Consider the following 21,870-nt stretch of genomic DNA (forward strand, 5'->3'; position numbering starts at 1 on the left):
AGCAGCAGCTCCCACACGCCTGCTTCCTGCATATTTCGTGTGTCCCCACTTCCCAGGCACTAGTGCAGGGGTGGGCAAATTACAGGCCGTGGGCAGCTTTTGGCCCTTCAGACCTTTTAATCTGGCCCTCGAGCTCATGCCGGGGAGTGCGGTCGGGGACTTGCCCTGCTCCAGCACTCCAGCTGGGGAGTGGGGTTGGGGGCTTGCCCTGCTCCGCATGTGCTGTGGCACCGCGTGGCTCCCAGAAGCAGCACAATGTTCCCTCTCCGGCTCCTAAATGTAGGGGCAGCCAGGGAGCTCCGCACGCTGCCCCTGCCCCAAGCGCCGGCTCTGCAGCTCCCATTGGCTGGACGGGGGACATGCCGCTGCTTCCAGCCCTGATCCCGCTCCCGCCCTCTGATCCCCTGGGTCCCAGCCTGGAGCACCCACCTGCACCCCAATCCCCTTGGTCCCATCCCCACCCCAGAGCCTGCACCTCCAGCCAGAGCCCTCACCTCCCTATCCCCCTGCCTCAATCTGGAGCCCCCTCCCGCACTCTGAATCCCTCATCCCCAGCCCGGAGCCCCCTGCCCCAGCCTAGAGCCCCTTCCCACACCCTGAACCCCTCATTTCTGGCTCCACCCCAGAACCCGCACCCCCAGCCCAGAGCCGATACCCCCTCCCACACCCCAACCCCTCATTTTGTGAGCATTCATGGCCCGCCATACAATTTCCATGCCCAGATGTGGCCCTCAGGCCAAAAAGTTTTCCCACCTCTGCACTAGTGCAAGCTGCTATGCTGCAGCTTGTTAGTGCAGACAAGGTATTCGGTTTACTTTGTCCTATGAGCATTGCTTCTGTTTCAGTCCCATAATGAAGAGCTGGAAAAAGAGAAAGTGTTACGAAATCGGGTTGAGCGAGACCTGGATGAGGCCGCACGAAGGCTGCAGATGGCTCACGAAGAGATCCGCAGGCTAACAGACGAACTGGACATGCTGAAAAAGGAGCAAAGCAAACTGGGTAAATTTGAGTGGCATGCAACTCAATTATTAGCCTGTACTAGGCCTGGTTTTCAGAGGTGCTGATCACTCGCATCGCTCACTCAACACCTCTAAAAATCAGGTCCTATTCTATGTAAACCTTGCCTGTCACTCTGAGAATAGTCATAGAAAGTCTCCTAGCCCCACTCTGTGCCATGTCTACACTACGAAATTAGGTCAAATTTATAGAAGTTGGTTTTGTAGAAAGCGTTTTTATACAGTCGATTGTGTGTGTCCCCACATAAATGCTCTAAGTGCATTTAGTCGGTGGAGTGCATCCACAGTACCGAGGCAACCGTCGACTTCTGGAGCGTTGCACTGTGGGTAGCTATCCCACAGTTCCCGCAGTCTCTGCCGCCCATTTGAATTCTGGGTAGAAATCCCAATGCCTGATGGGGCAAAATCATTGTCGCGGGTGGTTCTGGGTACATATCGTCAGGCCCCCCCCTTTCCTCCCTCCCTCCATGAAAGCAACGGCAGACAATCGTTTCGCGCCTTTTTTCCTGAGTTACCTGTGCAGACGCCATACCACGCAAGCATGGAGCCAGCTCAGCTCACCGTATGTCTCCTGGGTGCTGGCAGACGCAGTACTGCATTGCTACACAGCAGCAGCTCATTGCCTTTTGGCAGCAGACAGTGCAGTATGAGTGGTAGCCATCGTCGATGTACTCCAGGGTGCTCTTTTAGCCAACGTCGGTGAGGTCAGTCAGGGGCGCCTGGGCAAACATGGGAGTGACTCAGTCAGGTCATTTCCCTTTTAAGTTTTGTCTCATGGCGATTCAGTCCTGCTAGCACTCCTACTGCCCCGTCTTCTAATGAGCAGCCAGGAGATGACGATGGCCAGCAGTCGTACTGCACTGTCTGCTGCCAGCAAGATGTATAAAGATAGATGAAGTGGATCAAAACAAGAAATAGACCAGATTTGTTTTGTATTCATTTTCTCCTTCCTTCCTGCCTCCCTCCGTGAAATCAACGGCCTGCTAAACCCAGGGTTTTGAGTTCTATCCTTGAGGGGGCCATTCTGTTTTTCCTTGATGCAAAGCCACCCCCTTTGCTCATTTTAATTCCCTGTAAGCCAACCCTGTAAGCCATGTTGTCAGTCACCCCTCCCTCCATCAGAGCAACGGCAGACAATCATTTCGCGCCCCTTTCCCTGGATTGCCCGAGCAGACGCCATAGCACAGCAAGCATGGAGCCCATTCAGCTCACCGCAGCAGTTATGACCATTGTAAACACCTCACGCATTATCGTGCAGCTTATGCAGAACCAGCACCTGAAAAACCAGGCGAGGAGGCGACAGCAGCGCAGTGATGAGGACATGAACACAGATTTCTCTAAAACCGCGGTCCCCAGCAATTTGGAGATCATGGTGTTACTGGGGCAGGCTCATGCCGTGGAACGCTGATTCTAGGCCCGGGAAACAAGCACAGAGTGGTGGGACCGCATAGTGTTGTAGGTTTGGGATGATTCCCAGTGGCTCCAAAACTTTCGCATGTGTAAGGGCGCTTTTATGGAACTTTGTGACTTGCTTTCCCCTGCCCTGAAGCGCAAGAATACCAAGATGAGAGCAGCTCTCACAGTTCACAAGCGAGTGGCAATAGCCTTGTGGAAGCTTGCAACGCCAGACAGCTACCGGTCAGTCGGTAATCAATTTGGAGTGGGCAAATCTACTGTGGGGGTTGCTGTGATGCAAGTAGCCAACGCTATCACTGAGCTGCTACTATCAAAGGTAGTGACTCTGGGAAATGTGCAGGTCATAGTGGATGGCTTTGCTGCAATGGGATTCCCTAACTGTGGTGGGGCTATAGACGGAACGCATATCCCTATCTTGGGACCAGACCACCAGGGCAGCCAGTACATAAACCGCAAGGGGTACTTTTCAATGGTGCTGTAAGCACTGGTGGATCACAAGGGACGTTTCACCAACATCAACGTGGGATGGCCGGGAAAGGTTCATGACGCTCGCATCTTCAGGAACTCTGGTCTGTTTAAAGGCTGCAGGAAGGGATTTACTTCCCAGACCAGAAAATAACTGTTGGGGATGTTGAAATGCCTATAGTTATCCTTGGGGACCCAGCCTACCACTTAATGCCCTGGCTCATGAAGCCGTACACAGGCACCCTGGACAGTAGTAAGGAGCTGTTCAACTATAGGCTGAGGAAGTGGTTGGATATTAGGTTGAATATTAGGAAAAACTTTTTCATTAGGAGGGTGGTGAAACACTGGAATGCATTACCTAGGGAGGTGGTGGAATCTCCTTCCTTAGAAGTTTTTAAGGTCAGGCTTGACAAAGCCCTGGCTGGGATGATTTAGTTGGGGATTGGTCCTGCTTTGAGCAGGGGGTTGGACTAGATGACCTCCTGAGGTCCCTTCCAACTCTGATATTCTATGATTCTATGATTCTATAAGTGCAGAATGGTGGTAGAGTGTGCATTTGGACGTTTAAAGGGTCGCTGGTGCAGTTTACTGACTCGCTCAGACCTCAGCGAAACCAATATTCCCATTGTTATCGCTGCTTGCTGTGTGCTCCACAATCTCTGTGAGAATAAGGGGGAGACGTTTATGGTGAGGTGGGAGGTTGATGCAAATCGTCTGGCTGCTGAATACGTGCAGCCAGACACCAGGGCGGTTAGAAGAGCGCAGCAGGAAGCACTGCACATCAGAGAAGCTTTGAAACCCAGTCTCATGACTGGCCAGGGTACTGTGTGACACTTCTGTTTGTTTCTCATTGCCTTGGTTGCCTCTAAATTCCCTGTAAGCCACCCGCCCTCCCTCCTTCGATCACAGCTTGCTTGCAAAGGAAATAAACTCACTATCATTTAAAAAACATGTATTCTTCATTAATTGATTATAAAAATAGGGAGATAAATCACAAGGTAGCCCGGGTGGGGTGTGGGAGGAGGGTAGGAGGGAAGGAAAAGGCCACTTTAAAACTTCTTGAATGACAGCCTTCTGTTGCTTGGGCTGTCCACTGGGGTGGAGTGGGCATCTGGGTGAGAAGGCTATGGAACTTGGGGAGGAGGGAGGGCAATTAAACAGGGGCTGCAGCAGCAGTCTGTGATCCTGCTGCCGTTCATGAACCTCCACCAGACACTGGAGCGTGTCTGTTTGATCCCGCAGTAGCCCTAGCGTTGCCTCATGCCTCCTTTGATCTTTCTGCCGCCACCTCTCCTCACGTTCATCGCCTACTTTCCTGTACTCTGCTATTGTGTCCCTCCACACATTCTCCTGAGCTCTGTCACTGCTGGACGACTGCATGAGCTCAGAGAACGTTTCATTGCGCGTGCGTGTTTTTCACCGCCTTATCTGAGATAGCCTTTGGGACGGAGGAGGGAGGCTTGAAACATTTGCAGCTGCTGGAGGAAAAAAAGGGAGTGAAGTATTTTAAAAGATACATTTTACAGAACAATGGCTATACTCTTTCACGGTGAACAACACTATTCACATTACATAGCACATGTGATTTTGGTACAAGGTCGCATTTTGCATCTTATATTGAGTGCCTGCAGCTTTGGTGTTAGAGATCACACTCGCAGTGCCGGGCAACAGAATTCGGCTTGCAGGCAGTCATGGTAAGCCATAGTCTTTCGGCTTCTGCAACCTTCATAACCGCAGCGCCCTCCTCTCCCATACCAAGCAAAGCCCGTTGAGTTGGCCATTTAGTGCTGCGGTTTTCCTGTTAAGGTGCAGCAGCAGAAACCAAACTAACCCCCCCTCCATCCAATTCTCTGGGATGATCGCTTTACCCCTCCCCCCACCTCATGGCTGGTATCAGGGAAGATCCCTGCTAGCCAAACGCGAACAGCTCAGCGCCAGTGCCCCCCACCCACCCACCGCGTGGCTAACTGCAGGGAGGATTTATTTTCAGCCACAGGCAAACAGCCCAGTAGGAACGGCCACCTCTGAATGTCCCCTTAATTAAATTCCCCTATTTCAACCAGGTTACCATGAACGATATCACTCTCCTGAGGATAACACAGAGAGATAAAGAACGGATGTTGCTTGACTGCCAGCAGACACCGGGACCATCCGCTGCCAGGCTTTGTCATGCAGTGATACCAGATTACTTGCTACTAGCATGGCGTGGTAAAGTGTCCTACCATGGAGGACGGAATAAGGCTGCTTTCCCCAGAAACCTTCTGCAAAGGCTTTTAGAGTACCTCCAGGAGAGCTTCATGGAGATGTCCCTGGAGGATTTCTGCTCCATCCCCAGACACGTTAACAGACTTTTCCAGTAGCTGTACTGGTCACGAATGCATCCCAAGTCCTCAGGGCTACTTAATCATTAAAAAACACTTGCTTTTATAACATGTATTATATTTAAAAAGGTACACTCACCAGAGGTCCCTTCTCCGGCTTCTTTGGGTTGGGAGGGTATTTCAGTCAGGGTGAGAAAAAGATCCTGGCTGTCGGGGAGAACGGTGTGCTGTGTGCTCTCCTCAAGCTCGTCCTCCTCCTCATCTTCCCCATCTGCAAAATCCTCAGGCATAGCCGAGAGTACCCCATCATCAGAGTCCAAGGACAGGGGTGGGGTAGTGGTGGCGGCCCCCCCTAGAATTGCTTGCAGCTCAGGGTAGAAGCAGCATGTCTGGGGCGCTGTCCCAGAGCGTCCGTTTGTTTCTTTGGTTTTCTGGTTTGTCTGAGCTCCTTAAGTTTCACACGGCACTGTGTTGCATCCCTGCTGTAGCCTCTGTCCCTCATGGGACATGTTTTGGCATTTCATCTTTTGGAATATAGTTCTGATAGGATGGATTCCTCTCCCCAGACAGCAATCAGATCCAGTCCCTCCCATTCGGTCCATGCTGGAGCTCTTTTTCAATTCTGGGACTGCATGGTCACCTATGCTGATGAGCTCACTTGGCCAAACAGGAAATGAGATTCAAAAGTTCCCAGGGCTTTTCCTGTACACCAGGCCAGTGCATCCGAGTTCAGAGTGCTGTCCAGAGCAATCACAATGGTGCACTTGTTGGATAGGTCCCGGAGGCCAATACCTTCAAATTGTGTCCACACTAACCCTAATTCGAAACGGCGATGGCAATTTCAGCACTGATCCCCTCATTGGGGAGGAGTACAGAAATCGGTTTTAAGAGCCCTTTATGTCAAAAAAATAGCTTCGTTGTGTGGACGGGTGTAGGGTTAATTCGATTTAATGCTGCTAAATCACTATAAACTCATAGTGTAGACCAGGCCCTAGCATGGAAAATTCAGTCTGTGTCACGTATTAGCCTGATGCGTTGGAATTCAGAATAAAGTCTTTCACTTGTATTCAGTACCTGATAGGCAATGAAGTGTGAATGGGGAAAACCAAGACATTGGCTGATTTGACATGATACTATGGTAGCATAGTCCTGGTTTCTTCTTCTTGGCTTTTGTGGAGGAGGAAGAAGCCAAAGATGGGGCTGAGAGGAACAGCTACCCATTCAGTCCAAAAGCAGACGGGCCACCTGCTCCCTGTCTCTAAGATGCCATTGATTACAGATTTCCTGTCCTCATGTGCCATCTGAAGAGTGCCTCACTGAGCCGTTCCCCATGCATACCTCAGGGGATGCATTTCCAGCTTCAAGGCAATCTCTGGTTAAGTTCTGGCCCTTTGCAGGCCTTCCTTCACAGGACTGACTCTAGAGATCTACTCCTTCTCCCAGTCAGCCACCACGGAGCTAGGTTTTTGCTCTTACCTCAGAGATTCAAAGGCCAGAAGGGACCATTGTGATCATCTAGTGTGATCTCCTGTTTGACGCAGGCCAGAGACCTGCCGCACAATAACTCCTAGAGCAGAGCTTTTACACCTGTCTTGATTTAAAAATTGTCAGTCATGGAGAATCCACCACGACCCTGGGTTAATTTACTCTCATCATTAAAAATGTATACCTTATTTCCAGTCTGAATTTGTCCAGCTCCAGCTTCCAGTCATTGGATTGTGTTAGACATTTCGCTGCCATATTGAAAAGCCCATTATTAAATATTTGTTCCCCATGTAGATATTTGTATAGACTAATCAGGTCAACTCTTAACCTGCGAAGCTAAATAGGTTGAGCTGTTTGAGTCTATCACTCAAGGCAGGTTTTCTAATCCTTTAATCATTCTCATGGCTCCCACTTATCAGCATCCTCCTTGACTTGTGCACACCAGAACAGGACAAAGTATTCCAGCAGCAGCCACACCAGAGCCTGATACAGAGGGGAAATAACATCCTACTCCTCCCCCCCCCCGCCCCCGAGAGAATCCCCCTGTTTATGCATCATAGGATGGCATTACCTTTTTTGGCCACAGCATCACACTTGGAGCTCATGTTGGGTTGATTATCCACTACAACCCTCAGATCTTTTTCAGTGTCACTGCTTCCCAGGATAGAGTCCCCATCCTGTAAGTATGACCTATGACCCTTGTTCCCAGTTGTATCCATTGACATTTAGCCGCATTAAAATGGATATTGTTTGCTTACGCACAATTTACCAAATGATCTAGATCATTATGATTCAGTGACCTGTTCTCATCATTATTTACCACTCCCTCAGTTTTTGTGTCATCTGCAAACTTTTATCAGTGATGACTTTATATTTCTTCCAGGACATTAATAAAAATGAAAAATAGCATAGGGCCAAGAACCAATCTCTTTGGCACCACACTGAAACAGACCCAATCAGTGATGATTCCCCATTTATAGTTACATTTTGAGACCTATCAGTTAGCCAGTTTTTAATTCATTTAATGTGTGCCATGATAATTTTATAGCATTCTAATTTTTTAATCAAAATGCTGTGTGGTATCAAGTCAAATGCCTTACAGAAGTCTATGTCATCACTGTTACCTATATCAATCAAACTTGTCATCTCATCAAAAAAAGATACCAAGTTAGTTTGACAGGATCTGTTTTCCAAAACCATGTTGATTTGCATTAATTACTTTACTCTCCTTTAATTCTTTATTAATCAAGTCTCATATAAGCTGTTCCATTATCTTGCCTGGGATCAATGTCTGACTGACAGGCCTATAATTCCTTGGTCATCCAATTTATCCTTTTTAAAAAATTGGCACAACATTAGCTTTCTTCCAGTTTTCTGGAACTTTCCCAGTGCTCAAAGACTTATTGAAAATCAGTATTAACATTCTAGCAAGCTCCCTAGCCATCTCTTTTAAAACTCTTGGATGCAAGTTATCTGGACCTGCTAATTCAAAAATGTCTCACTTTAGTAGCTTCTGTTTAACATCCTCCAGAAATATTAGTGGAATGGAAAGAGTATTATCATCCCCATATGATGAGAATATTATCTGTTTTTCCCCAAATACAAAACAGAAATATTGATTGAACATTTTTACCTTTTCTGCAGTATTATTGATAATTCTACAATTTCCATCTAGTAATGGACCAGTACCATTGTCAGGATTCTTTTTCTTCCCAGTATATTTTTAAAAACTCGTTCTTATTGTCCTTAACACTTGGCCATAGATTTCTCCTTGTGTCCCTTGGCTTCCCTTATCAATTTTCTACAATTCCAAACTTCTAATTTACATCCATTATTACTAATTTACCCTTTCTTCCATTTGTCGTGTACTACTTTATTTTTTTATAGCTGCCTTCACTTCCCATCTAAATGAGGTCAGGTTTTTAATTAGCACAACCTTCTCCCTCAATTCTGGGACTATGGCTTTTGGGGCATCTAGTAAGGTGTTCTTAAATGATTCCCATTTATCGTACACATTTTTCTGATTAAATTATTCCTCCCAGCGGAGAATGTATACAGGAAGCATCAGAAAATGATCAGTTGAAGTTTAAACAGCAGCTGAAGGTCCCTGTCCTACAATGTGATCCGTGAGGGATTGACCCTCTACCCAGGCTGAGCCCCATTTACTTCACTGGGACTCCACATGGAATACACCTGCACAGACTGGTCATGTAACTGACCACATCAGCTTACTTTTACCCAAGAAGCACTGTCTCCAAGTCATTAAACAGCTCCAATCAGCAGCCCGAGCAGTCAGTCATAGGCTCTGTTTTATTCAAAGTCTTGGGAGCAAGCACTGTACACAGAGTTTGTCAGACCTTCTATGTTGATCGATCGATATACATGCGTCAAAGGGCACAAGCTCGGCAATGTGTCACAGCCTCCAAACAATACTTCTCCAGATCATGGACAGAGCTGCTGTATTTGACTTCCTTTCCCAGCGGAACCTTGTGTGCATTGAACCAGTGAGAAATCTATTTATGATGAGCATGCTCAGTTTTGTAATCTGCATAAAAGTATGAATTAGAGTTTGGCTTTCTACGCTGTGATTAAGGTTTTAATATCTGACGTGTTTCTGTGCTTTGTTATGCTTAGAATGTTAGTGTTCAGAATCTTATTAAAACTTACCAAGGGAAGCTATTAAAACTAAAACTAATAATAATTGTGTTTCTGGAATTTTAATCCTCCCTGTAGATTTTAGGAGCTAAATGCACTGTAACTAGATTCAATCATAGAAAATCAAGTGGGATCCCTGGTTTATTTGAGGGAAAGTCCATCTAGAACCAGTGTTTGCTCTTGCAGCCTGTTGAAGTTTAATAAAAAGTGTATGATCCCTATTAGGCAATTTTTCAGTCCAGTACATTATTTCTATTGTTGGTGGTTGCTAAGTGTTTAAAATCATGAGTTATGGTATAGTTTTGTGCTCTTTCCACTCCTTTGAGCTCAATGTTATATTGTTTGAATTTTTTGAATGAAAATCTATAGGATTCTAGAATTCTGTGCTCATAAAAAAGGACTGGCAAAGTTATCATTAGGTGAGATTGTTTCTCCGTTATTCTCTTAGATCCTGCTTTGCGGCTGGCCCCACAAACATCTGAGAGCTGGAGAGAAGAGATGAATAAGCTGAAAGACAGTGGTAAGACATACATTAGCAGCATACATACCTGCTGACATTACTTCCAGGCCTGGGTGGTTGAAATTTTTTGTCAAAATTATTTTAACAGAAAATTGAGTTTTCAGCTGAATCAAAATTTTTGCAGAAAGTGTATGTTTTCCTTGAAAAAATGTTATATTTAATTGGAAAACTGAAAATCCAAATGCCCAAAATTTTCAGCTAAAACCAGAAATTTTGTGGGTTTTCAGTAGTTTTGGGCTAAAATAGCTTCATTTTTTGACAAAAAGTTGAAATTTCCCACTGAAAAGTTAGATGAAAATGAAAAAAATAGTTTTTGTCTAAATTTTCTGAGGAGAAAATTTTTTTTTTGACCAGCTCTACTAAGGAGTATGGTTGGAATATAAATTCAAATCCGGAAAGATTTCTAGTGTTGTGCTGCTAACACAAACTATTGACACTTTGCTTGATGTTACTTACAGTCTAAATTCTTTGCTATCCATATTCACCAGAATGGCTGTAGAATGAGCTATATTATGTTCACTAGCTATGACTTTTTGAAACACTGTAAGGGATAGGAGTAAGTACCGTACTAACATGGTTTTATTGCACCAATGTATTCCATAAGTGTTAGTGTTATGCCTATGCTGCTATGCTAATAAGCTCGGATTGTTTCTGTTCATGGTAAAATTTAGTGTTGTGGTTTCTGTGAACTTTTAGAATCTGTTCATGAAGTAAACACATTCCCAAAGACGTTAGTTTTCTGTATGTTTCTCAAGAGCAAGAAAGCAACATGTGTCCCTTCTGCTTGCACTGAACTAACCCCTCTCCTTACACTGTCCTGGACCTTTCAGTTGCTAATTACAAATATTTTCTGCTGCAGAATGAATTGTGCTTGTTTTTACTAAAAATAAAGCTCAGTAAACGACCTTCTGGAGAAGCGAAGGTCAGGGTAACTAAGAGACCTTAGAAATGGGTCCAAATCCTATCTTCTGTTCTGGTTTCTTTATGTGCGTTAGACAGCGCAAAGGGGCCAGAAAGCAGGCAGATCAGGCAAGTGAGAATTACCCTGGTGTGCAGAAAGAAAAGGAGGACTTGTGGCACCGTAGAGACTAACAAATTTATTTGCGCATAAGCTTTCGTGAGCTACAGCTCACTTCATCGGATGCATACAGTGGAAAATACAGTGGGGATATTTTATATACACAGAGAACATGAAACAATGGGTGTTACCATACAGATTGTAACAAGAGTGATCAGGAAAGGTGAGCTATTACCAGCGGGGGGGGGAGACCTTTTCTAGTGATAATCAAGGTGGGCCATTTCCAGCAGTTGACAAGAACAGTAGGGGGGGAAATAAACAAGGGGAAATAGTTTTACTTTGTGTAATGACACATCCACTCCCAGTCTTTATTCAAGCCTAAGTTAATTGTATCCAGTTTGCAAATTAATTCCAATTCAGCTGTTTCTCGTTGGAGTCTGTTTTTGAAGTTTTTTTGTTGAAGAATTGCCACTTTTAGGTCTGTAATCGAGTGACCAAAGAGATTGAAGTGTTCTCCGACTGGTTTATGAATGTTATAATTCTTGATGTCTGATTTGTGTCCATTTATTCTTTACGTAGAGACTGTCCAGTTTGGCCAATGTACATGGCAGAGGGGCATTGCCGGCACATGATGGCATATATCACATTGGTAGATGCGCAGGTGAACGAGCCTCTGATACTGTGGCTGATGTGATGGTGTCCCCTGAATAGATATGTGGACACAGTTGGCAACGGGCTTTGTTGCAAGGATAGGTTCCTGGGTTAGTGTTTTTGTTGTGTGGTGTGTGGTTGCTGGTGAGTATTTGCTTCAGGTTGGGGGGCTGTCTGTAAGCAAGGACTGGCCTGTCTAGCCATCTAGCCACTAGCTATCACCTTCAGCCCCCAACTAAAACCTCTCCAACGCATCATCAAGGATCTACAACCTATCCTGAAGGATGACCCATCACTCTCACAGATCTTGGGAGACAGGCCAGTCCTTGCTTACAGACAGCCCCCCAGCTTGAAGCAAATACTCACCAGCAACCACACAACAGAACCACTAACCCAGGAACCTATCCTTGCAACAAAGCCCGTTGCCAACTGTGTCCACATATCTATTCAGGGGACACCATCACAGGGCCTAATCACATCAGCCACATTATCAGAGCCTTGTTCACCTGCGCATCTAACCTGGAGTGGAGGAGCTATTAATGGGCAGAGCCAGCTGCAGTGACACTCTCCATTGAGCCCTGCTCAGCATAAGGAATTTGTCAGGGGCACAGCTGAATTGTGCTGTGCTCCATCTATGCTTGGCTGGAGAATGGTCCTTAGGGACCACTGCCAGGTTAAGTTAGAGCACGCCTTCCCTCCATTGTTGCTCTAACCTGCACCAGGGCTGAGGTTCACATGCTCCACCGCTTTTACCAATTGCTTATGGCCCAGAGTCTCTTCTGTGCTTATTTTTATCTAAATAGGTAATTTTGATGTTTCCAAGGGACACCTCTCCTTTTCCAGAGAGAAGTCCTCCCTGCTGTTGAGGGCTGATTCCTAGAGCAGTAACCAGACTAGGTTTACTCCTGGTGGGATTCTGCACCAAAAAATTTAAAATTCTGCATATTTTATTTGTCAAAATAATGCAATATAATTACACCAGTTTAAATTGTTTTGGTAATTTATTTAAATTACAGTACAGAAAAAAGTCACAATAACTATTCAGCATTTCCTAAACACATGAAAGTTAAATTACAAACACTTGGTAACTAATACCCTGCATTCCAGTTATAATCCTGGATTTTCATTTAAATTAAATTACAGAACACCAAACAGCCACATAAAAAAAAAGTAGAATGTCATTTTTAATTGCTCAGACTTTCACACATGAAAGTCATAGTTTTGCTAATCATTGTCCTGGACCTGTCTGGGGACTTTGGGAAGTGTTTGTTTCTGTTTGTCCTGACATTTTACTGACTGCTTGGTAAATGTTTTATTTGCCCTCAAAGTATTATTTTTTTAATAATAGGTAAGTAAAATAAATCCTGAGCTGTACCCCATTGTGCCACTTTGGCACAGGAAAAAAGTGAGACAGCGCATAGATCTTCCTAGCTGATTCCCTTACTGTCATTTATAAGACTTTACATCACTCTGGCAATGTAGGGGCCTTAAAACTTTTACAGGTTTTATGCCTCTGGGGGAAACTGACAGAGAATGGGAACAGTTAACTAACAGCAGGAACATTAACAATGCTGCTACGCAAGCAGGCTGCAACATTTCTGCCTCAGAGAATGAGATCAATTAACTAGCAAGCAGGCTGCTACGTTTCTGCCTCCGGGACCGAGCCTTCCTCGTGCATAATAAAAAGACCTACCCTCAAACCCCCGGCAAGCTGCAGTAGCAAATGAGAGGGACAGAGTTTCTCTTGCATGTTGACCCACGCCCAGCCCTGTCCCCGATGGTGATAAATGTCTCCCATGCAGACATGTATGCCCAGCCCCACTCCCCACACAGTGATTTGTGTCTCTGAAACTGCTCCAGGCACTCTGGAACAGATGTGCTGCTGGGGAAGAGGCGAATGTCCCCCTGCAGATTTCTTTTGCATTTTTCTGCATGGGGTGTACAGAAATATGTGGGCCGTATGGATTCTGCACCTCTGCAGGGGTGCAGAATTCTGTCAGGAGTATAGGCTAAATTTCCACAACTCCAGAGTGATACCAACTCTCCAGCACCCTCTACCCCAGGCTACTCCCTGCAAACACACCAGGCTGCCCCCCTACCCTGACTTAGATTCATAGATTCATAGATATTTAGGTCAGAAGGGACCATTATGATCATCTAGTCTGACCTCCTACACAACGCAGGCCACAGAATTTCTGCAACCATGGGGGACCTTCACTTCATACACCTTGGCATTTCTTTCTGGGTTTAAAAAGTAGCCCAGCTAGTTCCAGAGTTTTAAAATGGAATAGTCTCACTTGCCATGTATAACAGCTTCACTGGGGGATAACCACATCTAATTTTCAAACAGTGGTGATTTCCTATATATTTTACTGTTCTTGCCTTTTAAAAAAAATGGTCTCTTGCATACACCAATCTCCAAATCTACCTGGGTTTCAAATTGGTAGGTGTAATGTGATTTTGTTGGGTGGATAGAAGTGTACAGATAAATATTAGACGCTTGGGAGAAATTTCTAAAAGGAGTCATTCTTAAATCTGGAAAAGTAGTTGCTCAGTTTATTCAGTGTTGTCAGAATATGTTCCAGTTGTCACTGAGATCTGTCTTTAAATAGTTGAAAGAATTAGGTTTTTTGTTGTGCTACAAGTGAGATCAAGCTCAGCCCTGACTAAGGAAAGGCTGACATGCTTCCATAATAAACCACATACTAGCAGATCTTGGACTAGAACCCTGGTCCTAAAGCTCCAAAAATCACAAGCCTCTGCCATTTGAGCTGAAATAAAGCTCCGTGACCTGATTAATGGCTCCCTTATGCTTTGTGAACCAGCCACCAGAGGGCAGCATCACACACCCAAAGGTAGTACATTCCAGGGGTCCATACTCATGTGATGCCCGCCTGTGCCAAACCCTGAGCTCAGATGCACAGCAAGGGCCAGGGATAGGGCAGTGTTGACTCCATTGCCATCTGTCTATGTATTGCCTAAGTGTTTTCCTGTCATTTGCTGGAGTTTAGATAGGACTGAGCTGCAGAAGGCCATGGAACACAACAACAGACTGGACAAGGAAATTCTAGCATTGCGCAGTCGGGTCCGATTGCTTGACTCTGAAAGAAAAGTGTTCCTAGAACTGGTAAGTCTCTGTCTCCACCTTATTTGGCATGTAATTCACTCTCAGTCTGCTGTAGCACTGAGCTGTCCATGCCTCAGCTGTTTATTCAGTCACACCATCACATCTAGCCTTTCCTGCTGCTGTGCCCCTGGCCTCGTTAATCTCACCTTGAGTCAGAGTTCTCCCGTTTTCTGGTTAGTGTCCACTGAAGGAACCTGAACAACCAGAAACATTCGGACACTGGCTGTTTCTGTAAACAAATTTCTATGGCCTGTGACCATGAGCCTCATGGCTGCTGGAAACATTGAGCACCCAGAGCTCCAAACGAAATTAGTGGGAGCTGTGAGTGCTGAAGTGACTCAGGTTGGGTACCCAAAAAGGAAACACTGAAATCCCATCCCTCTCCTATTGACTGCAAGGGGGGTTAAGCCTAAACTTACCTTTAAGCCCATGCTTACATGCTTTGCTGAGTAGGGATAGCATTGCATGTGCTTAAGTTTAAGCATGTGCTTCAGTGCTTTACTGAACTGGGACCTTAACGTGCATGTTGTGTTATTGTGCCCCGCTTGCCGTGTGATCCAGATTGTTCTCTATTAGTAGCCTGTCCTCAGCATTATTTACCACCCGAATAATGTGCAAATGTTGTCAGATGTGATTTTATATTTTCTTTGGGGTCATTGTGTGACGAAGGGGGACTGTTCTTAATGTTTCCTCTGAATAGTGTGGGGGTGCCTCAGTTTCCCCTATGCAATTCTTAAGTATCTAGGTGGTGGGGTAAGGGTGTATGATCACTGCAGAGCCCTAGAGGGCAGGTGTGTGCAGGAGTCTGGACACAGAGAATGGCTGACACCCTGTTTCCTGGCAACTGATGGCCTGGGCCCTTCCCCCCTGCAAGGTGAGAGCTAAAGGGTTGGAGAACAAAGGAATCAGGTGACCTCCTGGCCCGGGAAAGGGACAAAGCCCAGAGGAGGAGGGGCTGGAGGGAGTTTCAGTTTGGGGCTAGCTGGGACATGGAGTGAAGTGCAGACGTGGTTGTCTGGCTCACTGCCCCCCAAAATGGACCCAGCTGAGGGATCCTGTTCTCTGCACCTGTAAGCTCTGTGTTAGACCATGTTCCTGTCGTCTAATAAACCTCTGTTTTACTGACTTGCTGAGAGTCACGTCTGACTGCGGAGTTGGGGGGCAGGACCCTCTGGCTTCCCCAGGAGCCCCACCTGAGTGGACTCGCTGTGGGAAGCGCACGGAGGGGCAGAGGATGCTGAATGCTCCGAGGTCAGACCCAGGAAGGTGGAAGCTGTGTGAGCTGTGTGTCCTGAAGACAGGCTGCTCACAGAGAGGCGACTGCCCCAGAGTCCTGACTGGCTTCATGGGGAGCAGTTCCAGAGCATCGCCCAGGGACTCCGTGACACATTGATAAAGATATTGAATAGTGTTGGGATTGATCCTGTGAGACCCTATCAGCAGGAGGTAGCATCTCTCGCCTAGCGGTTAGATTCCAAGGCAGCAGTGACACCCAATGGTTCACCTCTGGTGGAAATTTCACCTAGTGGGTGTCACTCTTGAAGGCAGCAACCCTGCCTAGGGGGTATAGTTCATGGGTGCCAGCTCAGCCTAGTGGGTTCCGTTCACAGGAGGCAGCCCGGCCTAGTGTGTTCAGTTCTCAGTGGGGTAGGGGAACCTGGGCACTCCCACTGCACAGGGTTCTGACCCAGGGCCCTGGGAGGCTGGTTTGGCTCCCCTCACCCTATGGTTTCTTGCATCAGTCTCCAGACAGCTTTCCTGGGTCACTTCCTACCTCCTTTTGCATCCCAGCTGGCCACCAGCCATCCCTGAGGAGCACTGCCTTCCGGGCTTCCTGATCTGGCCCCAGTCTCCAGTGCTGCAGCTCCCTATTCCTTGGCTTGGTGTAGGATCCAGCCATGTCTCCCCTGGAGCTCCCAGAGCACATCTTTCTCCCTGGCCTGCTAGCCCTGACTGAGCTGTTTGGCTGCCTTTTAAACCCTGTCTCCAATCTGAGCAGGCATGGCACAGTCGGAGGGGCAGGGCCTCCTGAGACCAGAGTTGCTCCTTAACCCCCTCCTGTCCAGTGAGAGGTTTATACACTCTGTCACAAACCGTCCTGCTCCGGATCGGTGCCAGGGCATAGTCCTGTGGTTCTTGGAAAATCCCTCTCCACCGCATCTCTCTAGAAAAATTGGTGTTTTTGTGATCCTTCCCTGCTCAGTGAAGGATTTCAAAGCTGTACGGCTGCAAGGAGAGGTACCACTGCATAATCCTGCGGTTAGTATTTGTCTTGGTGTCCAGCCATCATAGTGGCACGTGATCAGTCACCAGCTGACAGGCATTCCCCCACAAGTAGTACTTAAAGCCTCCACAGCCCATTTCACTGCTAGGGCCTCCTTCTCAATGACCGATCAAAGGTACCAGGTATATATTGCGGGCTGGATCCATATTCAGTATACTCAGAGCAAATGTTACCAAGTCATGATCATGTCTACCTAAGCAACCACTATTTTTTAATTCAATGAGAAACTTAATTCTGATGGATAAAGATTATCATTATAATAGTAGTATAGAGAATCACACTTTTTGGGGGTACAATACTTTTTATGTTAGAAATTTATCATCTTTAATTTGTAGAAACTACTGGCAGGATGAGACCTCTAGCAAAATTTAAGTAGAAATTAACAGATGAAACTGGAGCCTTTCTCTCTGTGTGTCTGTCCATGAGCAACCTCTTGGTGGTTGCCAACAGCAACATATATTTAACACCTTCTATTTCCATCCACATCCCAAAAATCAGATCCAGAATGTGTCCATTGTGGAGAATAGAGTCAGAAAGCACCAGAGAAACTCCCATATTTGTCAATGTGGCCTGGCTGATCCCAGGTTGATGTTCCAGTATGGACAATAAAATTGATTTTTAAAAAAGGAGTGCAATCCCTTGCCTCACCGAAGTCAGTAGCAAAACTCCCCCTGATGCTAATAAGACCAGGAGTTCACCCAAGAAGTCTTGGAGAATGCAATACCAGGCCTAACTATTATTTATTTTATTTTATTTTATTTTATTTTATTATGTATTAACAAGAAAATAGCTCCTTAGGCTCAGATAGGAATGCTGCAGAACAGCACGATTGTCTTGTACTACCAGAATTCCTAGATCAATTTTATCCTGAAACTCACATGTCAGATGGACACATTCAAATGAATCCATCCGTGGTGTGGCATCTCCTACCTTTTGAGGTAACCTGCAAAGAGCACAGTTATATCCCTTTCCCTTAGATCATGTTGAAGCAAATATCCAGATGTCCAACCAGATCTTGGTAACACGTTCTACAAAATATACTCTGGCTCAACCGCAAGATATGGGCATGATGCAGGAATGACTGGGTGAAATTCTGTGGCCTGTGAGATCTCTTCTGGTCTTAAAACTCTATGAATTAGTGCAAGGCTTGAAACCAAATCCATGCCTAAATCACAGATGGTGGCTTTCCTGCTGTTCATTAAGCAGTGTGAGCTGAAGGTTTGGGTCACTTCTTCCAGTTGCTCCATTAGGCCCCTGAAATAAGGCCTCAGAGGACACCAGTGGGACAGATAATAAAAGTTGGCCCTCTGGTCTTTTGTCTCAACATACCAGGATCAACCAGCCCATTTGCTAAAGAATCTGAGTTGTGCTCCCTAGAACCAGACAACTGCTACTGCCACACACACCCTCAGTGTGCCAGGTCACCAGTGTGCCTTGTTCCTCCACCTCTCATCCACTGTTGTGATTTAATCTTCAACCTGCTGCCGTGAGAGTTGCTGTCATGACTCACAGAATAGGATGCAAAAGATGTAGTAAGATCATAACCCCGCATCAGTTTTTCCCTTGCAGTAGATGAGAGAACCACCTGAAATCCCTCCTCTTCAAATACTTTGGCTGGGATTTTGTACATGTTTTAAATGATAAAGAAGTAGCACTTTTGATCATACATTTATCTCATCTTGGAGCTTTATCAGTGAATACAAATACAGCTGACACAGTAATATTCTTATACAATTCAATTAGGAATTGCATATTGTCCCATGCAATATGTGAATGTTGATATGAGAACCAGCTTTGATTTTTCCAGAATATTGTGTATTTGAATTCCGAACATTAATGGTTGAATTATTTTAGCCTTCTAGCATTTAATCTAGCAGTTTATTAACAAGTAAAATTAGCAAGATTTCAACTGTTGGTTTCCTAGGAATTTGACAAAACATTTTTACTTGTATGTTGAAGATTTTGGACTGTTTGTTTCAATTGGTGTGGTATTATCTTAGAATATTTTTGATTAAAACAGTGTTCTTAATTTTGCATAATGTGCTTTTAAAACCCTACTTATGGGTAATTATTTGGGCTGTTCTCCTTTTCCTGATTTGCTGTGAGTTGTAAAGTGACTTTAGCTGGCCAAATGAAGATACAATGGAAATACAAGGGACTCTTTTTGCCTTTAAAGGTTGAAAAGCTCAAAGAAGAGATTTGTGAGTATCAAAAGAATGAGAAACCAGGACTTGTATTGCCTGGAATGGATGAAACAGAAGAAAACGCATGTTGCTCACTGCAGGTATTTTCAACAGCTGATTTTCAGGTTGCCATCTGAGAAATTGTTTAAAATAAATGGGCTTTATTCTTCTCTTAAGTCATATAACACGAATAAGAATATAGCACAACTGTGCTTTCATTCTAATTAGGCAAATTTTGTGTATTTCCATTCTAGAATTTGAGTGTGGCTCAGTGATATGGATTCATATGACTTTAGGACATATGGGGCTTAGAAATGCATTTAAAGTTAAGAACAAATCTCTGCTAGTGTAAACCGATGTTGACTGATTGGCTCCATTACACTCCTAGTGGGATTGAGGGTAGAAGATTCTACTTCCTCTCTGTTTACACTGTAACTTATATACATTAGGATGCTCTTGGGTTCAGCCATTTCCGAGATTTCTCTTTTATGTTTTTCTTAAATCTCTGCTGACTTTAAATATATTCTTTAAATGCAGGATAAAAAAGATCCAGCGAGGTTTGAAGAAGAGTGTGCTGTAGACAAAGCTGACTCAGGTCAGGAAAGAAGAGATCAGAATAATGAGACTGTTCATAAAAGGTGAATGATGTGGATAGCCAAGGGGAATGGCTCAGTCATTGCAGTTTTAACCAAATTCAAAGTGAAAACACAAGTGAATCTGATTTATGTTTGCTTCAAAATCTCCATCTTGACAATGAGAATTGTGCTTTCAGTTGTCACCTCCTATTGTCCTTCCTCGGTTGCTTCCCTATAGCCCCGTTCAAGAACCCACTAGTTCTCGCGGGGCAGCTTTCCCTTCTTGCAATGTTAATGTCACTGGTGTGGGAGCATTTACTGCTTGCTTTAAAAGACCTTTTAATGTTAGCTTTGTTCGTTTGTTCATAAATCATAAACACTGGAGGTAATAAAGCTCTCAGCTGGCCTCTAGCCCCCAGCGTCAGGGCAGGAGATTTCCCTCCAACGTGTTCTCCATGGCCTTCTCCAGCCTCATGTTACATTTGCCAGCCTGCTGGCAAAGATGCTCTTCCCTCTCTTCGTAAGATGGAGCCCGTCTCTGCCCAGCACTCCTCCTTCATGGAACACCATCCCATGGTCAAAGAATCCAAAGCCTTCTCTCCGACACCACCTGCGTAGCCATTCGTTGACTTCCACGATTCGACGGTCCCTACCCAGGCCTTTTCCTTCCACGGGGAGGATGGACGAGAAGACCACTTGCGCCTCCAACTCCTTTATCCTTCTTCCCAGAGCCACGTAGTCCGCAGTGATCCGCTCAAGGTCATTCTTGGCAGTATCATTGGTGCCCACGTGGAGAAGCAGGAAGGGGTAGCGATCCGAGGGCTTGATGAGTCTCGGCAGTCTCTCCGTCACATCACGAATCTTAGCCCCTGGCAAGCAGCAGACTTCTCGGTTTTCCCGGTCAGGGCGGCAGATAGAGGGTGGTCGTGGAACCCCCAACCTCAGGACATCGCATCTCATGCCTTCCAACCAGCGGAGTCTCCTTCTGCTTTCTCCCCCCAGACATATCATCTGGTCCACTCTCCGCAATGGTACCTGTGGAGAGAACATGAAAGCGGTTGGTTACCTGTGTCTGTGTTACTGGAACCCGGACATTCCGCTTACCTCTTCTGGAGGTCACATGTTGCCAAGCTTCCTCACTGGCCTCTTGGCTCCTCTGTGTCACCTGCTCTATATCTTTAGAGCTTTGTGCCCCTAGAAGCCTATCCTGTGTTTTGTCCAGAAAATCCTCAGTTTCTCGTATGCAACGCAGGGTCGTTATCTGTTGTTCCAGACCTTCAATCTTCTCTTCCAATATGGAGACCAGCTTGCACTTTGTACAGACAAAGCCGCTTCTGTCCTGTGGAAGAAAGACAAACATGGCACATCCAGTGCAGGTCACAACAGCTGAACCCCCCCCTTCCATATCACCTACCTACTATGAGCGTCCTCAGAGACGTTTGCAAGATGTAAGCCTCCCTGGGCTCACTCCAGGCGAACTCCCAGGCAAACTCCTGCTGTGAGCTGCTCTGCTGTCCCCGCTGCTCAGCTGGTTCGCTGCCGCTCAGCTGGTTCGCGAGGCTCTGGCTATTTTTAAATAGCCAGGCTTCCCTGACGCAAACAGACAGACACCCTAATGCCCGCCCCCTGCAGGCTAGCAGCCAATCAGACACTCACTCAGGCTCTCTCACTGCCCTCCCAGCAAACACACGCTCGGATACTTCCTCAGCAAGCAAACACACACAGGGACAAACCATCCCGATGAGTCGAAAGAATAGTAAACATGGCAAGCGACCAGCTTGGCTTAATGGTGAAATCCTAGCGGATCTTAAACATAAAAAAGAAGCTTACAAGAAGTGGAAGGTTGGACATATGACCAGGGAAGAGTATAAAAATATTGCTCGGGCATGTAGGAAAGATATAAGGAGGGCCAAATCGCACCTGGAGCTGCAGCTAGCAAGAGATGTCAAGAGTAACAAGAAGGGTTTCTTCAGGTATGTTGGCAACAAGAAGAAAGCCAAGGAAAGTGTGGGCCCCTTACTGAATGAGGGAGGCAACCTAGTGACAGAGGATGTGGAAAAAGCTAATGTACTCAATGCTTTTTTTGCCTCTGTTTTCACTAACAAGGTCAGCTCCCAGACTGCTGCGCTGGGCATCACAGAATGGGGAAGAGAT

At 45.8% G+C, this 21,870-nt stretch overlaps 1 protein-coding gene across 8 annotated transcripts in view; it reads left to right on the top strand.

Annotated features, from left to right (window-relative positions):
• The window catches only part of CCDC30 (coiled-coil domain containing 30), a 136,756-nt gene that overhangs the window by 48,241 nt on the left and 66,645 nt on the right, over window positions 1–21,870 (top strand). For all 8 annotated transcript variants that reach the window (XR_012642346.1, XR_012642345.1, XM_074975513.1 and 5 more), the window contains exons 6-10: window positions 846–999; window positions 9,807–9,878; window positions 14,559–14,674; window positions 19,135–19,242; window positions 19,679–19,779. Coding sequence is in view for 6 of the 8 variants with exons in the window: in XM_074975513.1 (XP_074831614.1) it covers window positions 846–999; window positions 9,807–9,878; window positions 14,559–14,674; window positions 19,135–19,242; window positions 19,679–19,779 (551 nt within the window). In the remaining 2 variants the exon portion in view is untranslated. The remainder of the gene's footprint in view (window positions 1–845; window positions 1,000–9,806; window positions 9,879–14,558; window positions 14,675–19,134; window positions 19,243–19,678; window positions 19,780–21,870) is intronic.

This window comes from Natator depressus, chromosome 18 (genome assembly GCF_965152275.1).
Source record: "Natator depressus isolate rNatDep1 chromosome 18, rNatDep2.hap1, whole genome shotgun sequence".
Lineage (NCBI taxonomy): Eukaryota > Metazoa > Chordata > Testudines > Cheloniidae > Natator > Natator depressus.